This window comes from Hetaerina americana, unplaced genomic scaffold (assembly GCF_022747635.1).
Source record: "Hetaerina americana unplaced genomic scaffold, ioHetAmer1.1.p SCAF_6, whole genome shotgun sequence".
NCBI lineage: Eukaryota > Metazoa > Arthropoda > Insecta > Odonata > Calopterygidae > Hetaerina > Hetaerina americana.
The window spans coordinates 16936469-16949894 of NW_027287205.1; the positions used below are offsets into that span (position 1 = coordinate 16936469).

At 38.2% G+C, this 13426-nt stretch overlaps 1 protein-coding gene across 1 annotated transcript in view; it reads right to left on the bottom strand.

The window, feature by feature from the left end:
- The window catches only part of LOC139694951 (protein zyg-11 homolog B-like), a 38620-nt gene that overhangs the window by 4943 nt on the left and 20251 nt on the right, over positions 1 to 13426 (bottom strand). The window contains exons 9-14 of the mRNA XM_071593483.1: positions 11815 to 11991; positions 8435 to 8591; positions 7909 to 8058; positions 6847 to 7033; positions 3906 to 4035; positions 2676 to 2826 (exon numbers count right to left, since the gene is read on the bottom strand). Of these exons, the coding sequence (XP_071449584.1) occupies positions 2676 to 2826; positions 3906 to 4035; positions 6847 to 7033; positions 7909 to 8058; positions 8435 to 8591; positions 11815 to 11991 (952 nt within the window). The remainder of the gene's footprint in view (positions 1 to 2675; positions 2827 to 3905; positions 4036 to 6846; positions 7034 to 7908; positions 8059 to 8434; positions 8592 to 11814; positions 11992 to 13426) is intronic.

Genomic DNA, 13426 nt, shown 5'->3' on the forward strand with positions numbered 1-13426 from the left:
GAATATTTATCATTTTTTTAGGGGTATTAGCTGGCAACCTTGGAATGAGCTCTGACAGTTGCCGTTTCATTGTCCTTGAGCTGTTTGATTATTTTACACCAACATAGCCTCAAAATCTTCAATCCACTAGAAGAATTGCAACTAAGAAGAGTAGCACTCCGTCATTAGATTTTTAGTCAGAGATGATGTAAGACCAAGTAGAATACTTTATACAATGTTGGTAGAATACGGGAAAAGTTGTACAAGGCATGTGAATGTTTACAAGGGGGTTGATCGGTTTAAAAGTGGCCGAACAAGTGTGGGTGATGAACCCTGAAGTGGATGTCTAGTCAAACTTTCTGGTCCCTCAAGGAATTGAGGATCAATGGACTTATTCGCAATAACAGAAGAATTACTGATGAAATGATAGCTAAGGAAGTTCAAGTAAGTGTTGGAACTGATCACAATATCATTCATAGTCATTTAAAGTACAGAAAAATGTGTGCGAGATGGTTTCCCAGACAGATTAGAGATGCTCATCAAGACTTTCCATTAGTCTAGACTTAAAGCAACAAAGTTTGATTGAAGGAGACACTTTTTTTGAAAGAACTGTAACTTGCGACAAGGTCTGAATCGACCACTATAATACTGAGACCAAAAGACTGGTATGGAGTGTAAACACACCAGCTCTCCTAGTAAAATCTTCAAGTGGACTTGCCATGGTGAACTTCAGATTTTGAGATTATGTTGAAATAATCAAACAGCTGATCAGAGCTCATCCCCAGGTTTCCAATTAACACCCCAGAAAAATCGTAAAGATTTATTGAATAATTTTGAAATGTGCGCATTTGTCTCTCTACTTATTGAATGGCCCTAGTAATAAATGTCAACCAATGCTAGAATCAGCGCTAAGAATGGCTTATTAAAATCCAGGATTTCACAATGGGTAGCTATTCATGGTGAAAACTTTCATATTGTAAAAAAAGTCATACCTTGGTTAAATTTTTTCAAGATAGTAAAGCAGGGTTTTACATTAGATGGACACCCACTGTTTCAATATCTTAATATCTTCAGAGATATGATTGATGATATGTTATATCTTTGATATTAGATGTAGAAAATACAGGCATCTTATATTTCTACAGGTTCCTTATAGAAAGAGCTCGGGGAAGCAAAACAGTATATAATTAGGAACTTCCACTGATAACCTTTGACCAGCTGACATGAATGGGGAAAAACTCAAAATACATACAGAACAAATTTCATAGAAGAGCCACAATGATAAAAATTGACACCAATACTGTACAAAATGGGAGCATAGCAACCACATCACCATATTGCTGAGCATCTGTATTCTCGGGGGCTAAAGGATTGCGCAAGAAAACCTGACATGAGTGCTTTATAATGCCCACTGTAGAAGCTGCTCGGACTCTACTTTGACCAACACCTGCAGGATCATCTTCTTCCTCAAACATCCTTCAAAGCATGAGGTCTATGAGAGGTTGCCATCTGAAGCTTTTTCTCACATATTTAACTATTCTCCAGGGGGAGTTTCCTTATACACAATAGTGGTTGCCCTTCATGCCATGTGCATAACTGTTGATACATTGCATCACTTTTATGCATTGAAATAGATCAAGTTCCATATTTGAAATACATTTTACTTGCTTCTAATAGTTAAAATACCATGTTTTTACAAGAAAGAGAGAAAAGTGTGACTTTCTGGAAGAGCTGTTAGATGATGCCAGATCCTAAGAGACCATCACGTATACTGATGCAGATCTCTAGTGTGAAATATCAGATGACAACAATGATATTCAAAATTGTACTAATTTTGAAAAAACAAAATTCTTTAATTCTTTGTTTGCAATAATCCCAGACAGAGTGAAGGATTGAACATTGAAGATAGACCTGGAGCAGTACAGTTACAATCAAAGGAGGCATCTACATTAACCACATGTAATAACATCACGTACAACAAAAATGAAAACTATGGCACCTAGGATGGGTCAGACTGCCAACACAGTACTTGGATGGGCTCCAACTGACTCCATGCCTATCCCACCTGTATTTAACGTGGTGCACCAGGTGTCACGGCTGCTCAAACTGGAGTTTCTATTCCCTATGACTGTGGGATTACAGTTCAACAAGTGATTGGCATGAGGGAGCCTTGGGATATGCACCAGTAAAACTTCTTAATTGCTCATGCTAACATATCCTGATCCTTGTTCCCATCTATTCCACCATACCCAGATATACCATATTGCAGTTATTATGATTAAGTTAAACTCTTCGGGAAAAATCAAGACTGCAATGAATTGTGATTGAAAAATTAAGCTTCTAAAGATTATAATTTAGGTTTTTAACTACAATCATTAATAAAAGGCATTAATTAAATGATGTAGGCTAGTGATACAAATGTTAAGCAAGTGTGCGTTTCTGTATTTTCTTATTAACTTAAATTTTTGGATATGTATGTACCAACTAATATTTTAATTCCAATTTGGCAGCTTCAGATTCATTCCTAATTGCCAATAGTTGCATCCAATTTAATGCCAATCACAGCCTTGCATAAAATAATAAAATAAAAAAATTATCATGTCAATTTCACTAAGGTGTTACTAGCTTGGTTTAAATTATCAACCAAGAGAAGCAATGCAGCACCCATACCGCATGGGTGACCATTTACAACATACCATTCTTGGTGCACACATGCTGGATGGCCCACACAGCCCATAACTGCACCTGGCATGCCACGTTGCGTGACAGCAGGGGCAGGAAGGGATGGAACGAGCGGTAGGCCACCATTTCCCCCTCTGGTGTCTCCCACTTGAGAACCACGGTCCCCTGCAAGAAAGAGGGAAGGGGGAGGAAGGATGCCATGAGATGCAGTAGAACAGTATCAGATGATAGAAGAAATATTCACAGGCCTGTAAAACAAGTTTTGCTCCTCCATCTTCAACAACTCATCACTTGGATAGGGGAAGATGAATAAATTATAAAAAATACAGGAAATTGCAGCAAATAAAACCATCTTTCAACACTTTTATTATTAATTTTAATTTTATATCCCATTTAAAAGGGAGAACATAGTAGTCCAGGGGGTACAGCTTAAATATTTTCCCCTGGTGGACCACCACCAATCGTAAAGAGACTTCCCCTCCAGTATGACCGCTAGAAAAATCTACTTGGTCACAGACATTGTTTTAAATCTACCAATTGGTAGAAATCAGCTATTATAAAAGAAAATATTGGTCCAATATGCAAATCAATAAAAGATTTATTGATAAAATACTGACTAATTTCAAGTAGTAGACTAGTACTACACCATTTTCAAGTCTTAAAAATGGTGTACATAGTACACCGAAACTAGTCCATCTTAAAGTACCTATAAAGTGGAAAATTGCAAGTGTTTTTCTCTCTTTCGGTCATTATGGAACAATTCCACCAAATCACTCCTTAATCTCTATTGTACATACGAAAATTTTGGTGAGTCAATTGAAAATTTTAGCCCTAAGAAAATAAACAATGAACTTCAAATCTTGTATCATTGCTCTCAGTTAATTAACATTTGACGAGAACTAACATTCACTCAGACAAATACATTTAATATGACATATTGGAGTGAACTTCGCATAGAGGTTCAAATCTCCTTGCTTATTCCTTTTGAATCCAACAACAAATGCGATTAGATAGATGAACTTTCAAATACATGCATCCAACATTTTGAATCAGACATTAGGTCATGCTTAATTCTCAAGAATAATCAATAGTTAGTAAATAAACACTGTACTTTTTCACGAAGTTACAAATCCACAAAGGTAATGAACTTGTTAATATCACAGAGCAGAGGTACTGTTGTTAAATTTACCAGCACTCTCTGCCTAGTATGCATGCCACTAAATTTTTGCACATATGCCACTCACCAGCTCGCTAAGCAGCTCTTCTCGGTGGAATGCTGACAGTGTCCATTGATCCTCCCCTCCACTTGCCAAGTGAGCAATGATGCCGGCTGCAAAGTAACTCACGTCTATGTGCTTTGAGTGGAGTAGCTGCCTGCAAGAAGACAAGCAGAGGGACAATCAGTTAACTCGGAGGGAGCACTTGGGCCCTCAGGAATTATTCATTAAGAGCCCATGCAGAAAAGAGAATGCATGGAAATATTCTTACCAGGTTATGAAGACCAGATTTTCCCAGTTTTGCCCAGTTTCACACAAAATTTGATAGCATAGCACTGTTCCAATAACCTGTTCACCACAGAGTGTAACGAGGTCACGTTATAGAGGTTTTGCAAACGAACAATTCGCACTCTGCAAAGGCTGGGCGCCAACTGCCACTGGCCTCCAGCCTTTCCTGAGACTTCCCTCCCTCGAACCCAGCCACAGAAGCTTGCACTTCACTCAATTGTATCAGTCGGAGGGTCACCGCTGTCAATGGGAGGGAGAGTAGCATGGTTTCCTCACAAAACACATGAATTTCATGAGATTTCAGAGAGCAAAACCGAAAGCAAAGCAGAGGATGGTGATGAAGAAGAAGGCGATACTATACAATCACACTCCAGCATCAGCGTTGAAAGAAGAACTCCAATTTAATTTTGATTTAGGTGACGAAATTCTTGGATTTGAGTGAACTACCTATCCTATCATATATTTATACGTATTTGTATATAATACAACATACTCAACGTAAACATGAAGTGCTATGTATTAGAATAAAGAAGTGCCACGTATTAGAATAAATGAAGAATAGAAATTATATGCTTCTCCTTTTCCTCATGGATTTATGAGATGAAATAACTGTAAAAGTAGCAGATCATATCATGCAATTAGAAAGGCATGCTTCCACACTAATTTATTTTTGCGAAACTCTTCTATAAATTATCATGTACATAGGTATGTAAATGTTTGGATTTTTTCAATTTTCATTACATAACGCCCATTGTCATTATATTGTCCCAAGTATAACAAGCTAAAGGATTTTATGCTTAAAATAAAAAAATCTACCCAAAATAATTATTCTATTTTTTCCAAAGAACTTATTAAATGACCCATGCAGCATTTTAAATTCAAAAGGGGGTTTTAATGCTAATGTGTGATGCATCTACCTTAGCTTCATGCTGTCCTCTCTTCAAAAACTTAGTATCTCATCTCACCCTTGCTGTAATTGTAGCTCTAATTGTATAGGGTGGGGCAGAATGGACTCCCTCATAATAAAAAATCAATGAAAAGCACGCAGGCGAATAAGTGGAATGGGAGTACTGGCATTAGGTGGGGGGAAACAAAGCTATTTTTAGCAGTTACCATTCAGTAGTCTGGTGAGCATCGAGGCTTTGTCGTAGAAATGTTATCTAAGAAATATAATAGAGTTGTGGTGGCGCCGAGGGTGCTGTGACCTAGTGATGAAGTGCATTTTCACCTCTCCAGCTCGATAAATAAGCAAAATTTTGCTACTGGGCGACTGCGACCCTTGCGAACTTCACCCAAGACCTCTTCATAGCCCCAAAGTGACATGTTTGACTTACTGTGTCCTCCATTGGCATTATAGGGCTTTTTTTTTTGAATCTCGAGTTTCAACTGTCACTGTGAACTCTGTGCACTGTTGTGAGATGCTAGAGGACTTTTTACTCCCCAAAATGGAAGAGTATGGTGATGAATATGACACAGAAGCCTTTTGGTTTCAACAGGATGGTGCCATGGCTCATACCGTCTAATGTTCACGCCAAATCCTGTAAGTACAATTTCCCAGCCACCTGATCTCCTTATGAGGGGATGTTCCATAGCCCCCTCGCTCCCCGGATTTGAGCTTGTGTGATTTTTTCTTTGGGGATATCTCAAAGCCGAGGTTTACAAAGTTCAACCAAGGACCTTGGAAGCTCTCAAGGAGGCAATTACAGATGTCATCGCTGGATTAACACAATATATGCCAAGAAGAGTTTTCGAAAACCTTTTTGAACAACTCAACATGTGCATCACTCACCAAGGTCATCACCTGGATGAAATAATTTTCAAAACCAAATGAAAAAAAATGGCATTGGATGCAGTTTTCAGTAATAAAAACCCTTTTTTAATTATCTTGATTGGGTTTTTTACAATTCACCTGTAAAATCAGGGATTCCATTTATCTCACCCTGCACATGTTTAGCACAATATTTTGAATTATATAATACATCATTGCCACAACACAATAAGTTCTGCTGACCTCCATCAAATGTAGGAAAGAACTAGAAATTCTTCTTGTGAGCCTCAACAAATGGTCTTAATTCTATGTAACAAGCTTCCTCATAAAGTTAAAAATGTAAATAAAATGGCAGAGTTTTAACTCAAACTCTGAGACTATTTTCAAAGCAAATTATTCTAATCAGTGGATGGATTTATTTATCTATAACTTTAATATACATAAAGTCTACTTTTGATGTGCCCTACACTCATGCATTCACATTGTCAAACGAATGCATAATAATTATTTTTAGCATAATCGGAAAAGACCTAAATAAAATACATTTAATTAATTGAATAATTTTTAATCAATTTAATAAATTAAATCTACAAGGAAGAAAAGTATCTCATGACATAATGAAGAATTTCTCCATATGTTTTGCATCTAGTAGGATGAGTTGTTCAAGTGGAATTGTGTTTCATGGCATTTCATTCAAACTATAGCCTACACTGATCAGTGGTCAAGGCTAAAATAAAAATGCCAGAATGGGAAAGATTAAGGTGAATCCATTACACTTGAGTAACTGTAAAGAGATAGGGTGGGGTGAGCATGTGACCATTGTACCTTAGTACACCACAGGTATGAGTAGACATTCAAGTGAACTTGACAAACATCTGCAATGAGGGATGAACATATTTCGATTCCTCTCACCTAAGGATTTCCATGAATTGGTTGACCATCAGCTTCCCACGCAAGTGTGCCACCTCTGCTATGTTGTTCACGAGGCCCAACACTTTGGTTTCCACAGCAGACTCCCCATGAAATACCTCCAGGACTTCCAGGAAGAGGGGCATGCCTCCAGCTGACAGGAACACCTGGCATGTAGTTGGAGACTCATCTATGGCAGATATGGAAAATCGATAAGATGAGAAACTGGATACTCCATTGATAATTGATAACTCTATTACATAAAAATGTCTGTATAAATTCCATTTTAGGCAGGAGAATTTCATGTCACAGTCTACATTTAGACTTTACACTCTTCAGTCATAGTTAAAGAGGCTCACAGTAGGGATATATGGCATTTACATATGAAAGGACCAAGACTGATACAAAATTTGTTTCATGGAGGTCTATACTGGAAGAAGGAATGGAAGATACAGGTTTCACCATCTATCTCACTGTGATCCACAACCAATTACACAAGCATTACCTTATTCTCCTTCCTTACTTGTGTTTAGTTATATAACAACATTTTTATCAAAGAGAGAGGGATTGTTGGAATTTGGTGGCGAACGATGGGAAAGATGGGATTGAGATATAGTGTTACAGTTTAGGAACAAGGATGGATGCTGGGGAGAAAGCAATTGAGTAGTGCAGGGGACAAGGTTTAAGCATTATTAAAACTTGATTTAAAACTGCAATACGCATAGGCATCCATGGAAAATGCTCCTGGGATTCAGGATGACATCAGATTATATTATAATTAGGTATAGATTTAGGAATAGTGCAATCGATTTGTGTAGTATCCTGGAAGCTGATGCAAATCTAGATTATAATTTAGCCCTAATGAAGGGTAATGTCATATCCAAGAGGACCACACAGGGAAGATGGATGGAGAAATGGAATATAGAGGCTTTAATCAGGACAAAAAGGAACATTATACATTATTGTTTCCTCAGTGATGTTACAATGTTAACAGGAATGAATGAATCTCTTAGAAAAGGAGGGTAGTGAAGGCTTCAACTCGGATGTTCCCATGTGACTAATTACCTGTCAGGTTCCACAATGCACTCAGCGTAAACTTCATTGTGATATCCACACACTTGTCATCCACCTTGCTCTTGACTATCTCCAGCAGCTTTTGCATGTACTTGGCCTCCGCACCCAATAATGATGTCTCATGAGTCGAAATCTTGGCGGCTATGGAGAGAACAAAAAGAAGACCACTCCACTTTCAAGGGATTTGAGGAGAGACAGCTTCCCTGTATCCATCTTATACATGTTGACAACATTCTCAAATGACTAATGCACAATAAACTGCTTTGCACATTTTGCATGAGTACATGCTCAAGTGAAAGGAATTGATCTGCACATACCCTTCCCTGACAGTTCAATCACATTCCCCAGGTTTTATCATGTTAATATGTAAATAATTGCAAATGATAAAATTAATGCAACTGATTACATGGTGTGATAAAATATTCATCATTATTTCATTAGCATTCCAGACTTTCTACATGATTAAAGTTTAATGCCACTGAATAGATGAGTAAGCAAAGGCAGACAGAATACACACCCAGTATGGAGCAGATGGCCACCGACATCCTGTTCATTGAAGGGTCGTCAACTGTGCAGAGACAATCCATGACAAGGCGAGCACATCGGAACTTGTCAAATCCCACATCCTGAAGTATGCGATCACTGCACAATGTCAGAAGGGTATTTTTCTGGAGCTATAAGGAGATATCAGTAGGTGTAAGTGCCATGATTGTGATGTGTCAAGCTCTAAAGTAATGCATTTTTTCCCAATAATGACAGCATAAGAGAGAGGGGGCAGACAGGGTAAATGAAGAAAAAAGGACAAAAGAGTATTTGGGAGGAATTATCACCCGCATTGGTAACCATTGCGACAATGGGCATAGATAAGAGCAAAAAGGAACAAGCTGTAGAACAAAAGTCAATACAAATACAGAAATAAGATTCATAGTTATGATAGGGTGCCAATTTTAAAATAATAACAATGTTTATTAGCAGGCCTTTTTCCAAAACAAAAAATGCATTACAACACATGGGTACCATTAGAATTCATTATATATACACAGTCACACGTACTATATACGCGTAAGTAAGTGTTTGTGTATATATACAACCCCTCACATGGTGGCTTAGTCCCGAGCCAACGCTGAGGGGCACCATCCTCTCACTCCCTCCGACCGTGAAGTGAATAAAATGTCGGCACCCAGAAGATCCCTAACAGTGGGGTTCAATCGGCCAACGGACCTGAGTCAATGCCACAGGACACCATCCTCCTCCCCTGCACACCATGGGGCAATGGATGCCACAAGGGATCCCAGATAAGAGTGGAAGGCCATCTCATTGCAACTGACCGGACTCTCTGTGTTCCTTTGTCTATCTTTCTTCCTCTACAAACCTTCAATATCCACCCCCCTCCCCATTTACCTGGCTTTCCTCTCATCTTCAATAGCTTTGGTTTTTCTACTCACCTCTCTCTCACAACCCCTCCCAGCTCATGGGGGCACCCTGGTTTCCGATGTTTAGTATATATATTTGACTCTGTAAACTGAAAGCTACATTTGAAAATGATGCAGTAAAAACTAATCAAAAATAAATCTTAATCAAGTGGAAAATTGCAAGAGGTTTTGTCTCTATTATTATTGAACGGTTCCACCACATCACACCTGAATCTGTAATTTACAAAAAGAAGATGGTTCCATTGGCCAGTAAGGTGATGACAACTATTTCTGAGGAAAGTCATGAAATGTTGTTCACTGATTATCTTCAAAAAAGTAAAAAAATAATGGGAGAATATTATGCATAATATCTTGACAAGCTGAGGGCAGAAATTCCAAAAAAATAAACTACAATTGAAGAAGAATCAAGTGCTTTTCCATTAGGACAATGCACCTGCTCACACTTCAGCGGGTGCCAAGGCTAAAATTCAAATTGTTTGAACACTCAGCGTATTCACTAGATTTGACCCCCAGGGACTTCTTCCTGTTTCTTAACCTTAAAGTTTCACTTGGAGGACAAGTTTCTCTTCAAAATGGAGATTATTGAATTTCTAACTGCTTATTATGCAAAGAAAGATCTCAACTACTATTTGGAAGAATTACTTTTTTGTTAGAGCATGGCTGGGAAGTGTGTCGACTTAAAAGGAAACTATGTTGAAAAATACAAAAATAATTTAAATATAAATTCTCATTTATTTGTTATTTCAGAAACTTCTCAGCCAACCCTCATATGCAAGAATGATAACTCAAGGACCTCTCTCCTCTGGAGTAAGGTAGTTAAATTTATCCTATCATATGGTATATCATATCATATGATAAACCATATGGTATATCATAAGAACAATGGCAAAGTTCTTTCCACACTCAACTAATAAGGATACATCATTCATCCACTGAATTTTATTTAAGGATAACTAGTTTCAATGCTTCATTATCATCATCATCCTCATCAGGTACCTCGACGATGATGCTTAAATGCTGAATCTAGTCGTCCCTTAAAAAAATTCAGTAGGCGATTGCAGGGTGTTTCTCATTTCCATGAACATGAACCTACACAGATAGTAAACTCTTTATTATCTGTACTATTCTACCTTTCCAGCACCTCAAAATTTTGATAAAATTACAATCATAAAGATGATATGAATGCCTTGTAACTTTGATATATTTTTGTACTATCCACACTTTCCCATCACTGTTTCCCCTCGCATTCATTAGCGCTGAGAATTCCATTTTCTCCTTTAAGGTGAGCAAAAATATGGGCTTACAATGAAACAAAGAAGTCATGAACTATCTACACTGCATCATTTTAATCTGCATCATATAAAAAATGAATCCATATCACCAATCTTTCTTTAAAATTCAACCTTCACGAACCAATTGTTATTTCCTGGCTGCACGTATTGGTTTAGCCTACTGGCAATATGTTCTGCTATTCACTTGATAGTTGCGTTCTTGGTAAACCATAATTCCACCATAACAAAATGGTTGAAAAATACGAGGGTCATCCGGAAAGTAGTACCCGTTCGTGCCGCATGAAGTGCTGACGACGCGAGTAGCCGCTGGACGAGGTCAGATAGCTTCAGTGGCTTGTCTGCCTTCTCTGAGCCAAGTTGCGTGACGCCAGCATTGCCTGTGTTGTTTCTGTGATTGTTTACAATGTTTAAAAAAATTGAGAACGCCGCCAGTTGTGAAGTGAGGGCAGTGATTAAATTCCTCAATGCAAGAAACGTTCGCCCATGTGATATTCATCGCCAATTAAAGGAGGTGTATGGAGACAATGTAATGGACGAGTCGTCTGTTCGGCGGTGGTGTCGCAACTTCAACATGGGGAGGGGGAACACACACGACGATGAGCGTTCGGGGAGACCGTCTGTCATTACAGACCAACTGGTGAGCTCAGTTGACGAATTCGTGAGGAACGATCGGCGCGTCACAATTGATGACATCTGTGAGCATTTTCCCAATGTTTCTCGAACAATTGTTCATGAAATTGTTAAACACCATCTGCATTATGCAAAAATTTGTGCAAGATGGGTCCCTCGCGTATCTCAATGAGCTGGCGGCGAAGGACTATGCAGCAGGAATACAGAAACTTGTCACACGTTATGACAAATGCCTTAATTTGCTTGGAGATTATGTTGAGAAGTAGTTTAAAGTATCCTCTTTCAAATAAAATTTTTTATGTTTGTTAATATTTACTTTTGTCTTTTTATTTCACGAACGGGTACTACTTTCCGGATGACCCTCGTAGAAAATACTGTACTTTCCACTGTAAAAAAACTCAAATTAATTAAGAGGAAAGATGAAGGAGAGTCCCCGTATATAATAGTAAAAGACTAGGAAAAATTGGATTACAAACAAAGTTAGGGATATCATCCCAAAAGAAGCGAATGAAGTTTGCTCCAGTTTCTGACAGTGTACCCACCTGAAAATGGTTAGGGTACGTCTCCATTGCATTGAGTGTAAGATGCACAACTTGGCGCAAGACGCTTGGGTGCACCCTCTGGGCTAAGTCACCCTTGGTCAGGTTGTACAGGCAGGCTGTTGCTGCCATCTGCACACCAAATTGCTCACGGTGCTCACTCATCCCAGGAAGCACCAGCTGCACCAACAGAATATAAGACAATCAATATTGATTCTCCATGAGGACCAAGCATACAGAGTACAACCTCCTAATAATAATACCAATTTGAATCATTGATGGAACCAACTCAGTGGTTGCAAAGCATGCACCTGTTCCTCATTTAGGTTTGCAGGTATGGCCGTATGGTTATGGGGTGGAAGTTTAACAAAGTTAAAGTCAACCTCAGCTTCAACAGTTTCTCATTTCTACCACACCTGATTCAACCAAATGTACAGACACTTCAATTAGTCAAATAATTAAACCATTTGTTAGTTCAGTGCTTGATATGCTTTTCCATGAAAAATAGCCATAGGCTAAATGGCAAATTCAGAATTGATGAAAAATGTGCGTAAAACATTATTATTCATCATAATTTGCTGAAAATATTACAAGTTATAGTTAACTACATATAATTTTACCAAATAAGATACCAAATGCTTATTGAACAATTTCCTTGCCTCTCCTAACACAAAATGACATCAAACACTACTATGAGCAACTGTTCAATTCTACATACTTCCTTCCTCCCTTTATTCTTTCCAGCATCCTTATCATATTCCTGCCTCTTCCTCGCTTGCCTAGCATTCTCCCCTCTTTCGCAATCTCCAACTTCCTATTGCCTGCTGCTCCAAAATTATCTGAATCCAAGTTTCCTGCCTACTTTGGATTTCTCCTCACAATCACCTCTCCATCCTCACCATACCTTGCACTTCCTCGATTACTTTCCTTTCTGCCCACTTCATCTTCTCTATCCTTCTCCACACCAACATTTCTAAGGCCTCCAATCTATGCCTATCATCCTGCTTGGCCATGACCATGTTTCACCACCATACATAACTACGCTCCACATAAAAATTTTAATGAGCCTTTTCTTAATATCCTTACTAAACGTCCCTGTCAACAACTCCCTCCACCTAGTGAAAGCATCTTTGCCTAACGCAATTCTTCTCCTTATGCCCCTACTACTTTGACCATTTTGGTCCAAAACACTTCTGAGATACATAGATAAACTCTTCAACTGGGTCAAGTTCATGGGACCTATTTTAATATTTAACAACATTAGCTTGATTAATTACAAATAGCAATTTTCCACAAATATAAAATTTAATGCAACCGGTTTCAATGTTACTACATCATCATCAGGTGGTGATGTCACCACCTGATGATGATGTAGTAACATTGAAACCGGTCGCATTAAATTTTATTTTTGTGGAAAATTGCTATTTGTAATTAATCATGATATTCCACCATATCATGCCTGAAACGTTTTTTTTTTTTTTTTTTTTTTTTTTTAAACATTAGCTTGGTTTTGTTAATATTTATTCTCTCACATTTCACACTGACTTTCCCATGCATCAGCACTGTTTGTCAACGGGTCAAGCCTAATTGATTTTATGTATTCTCCACAGACTTT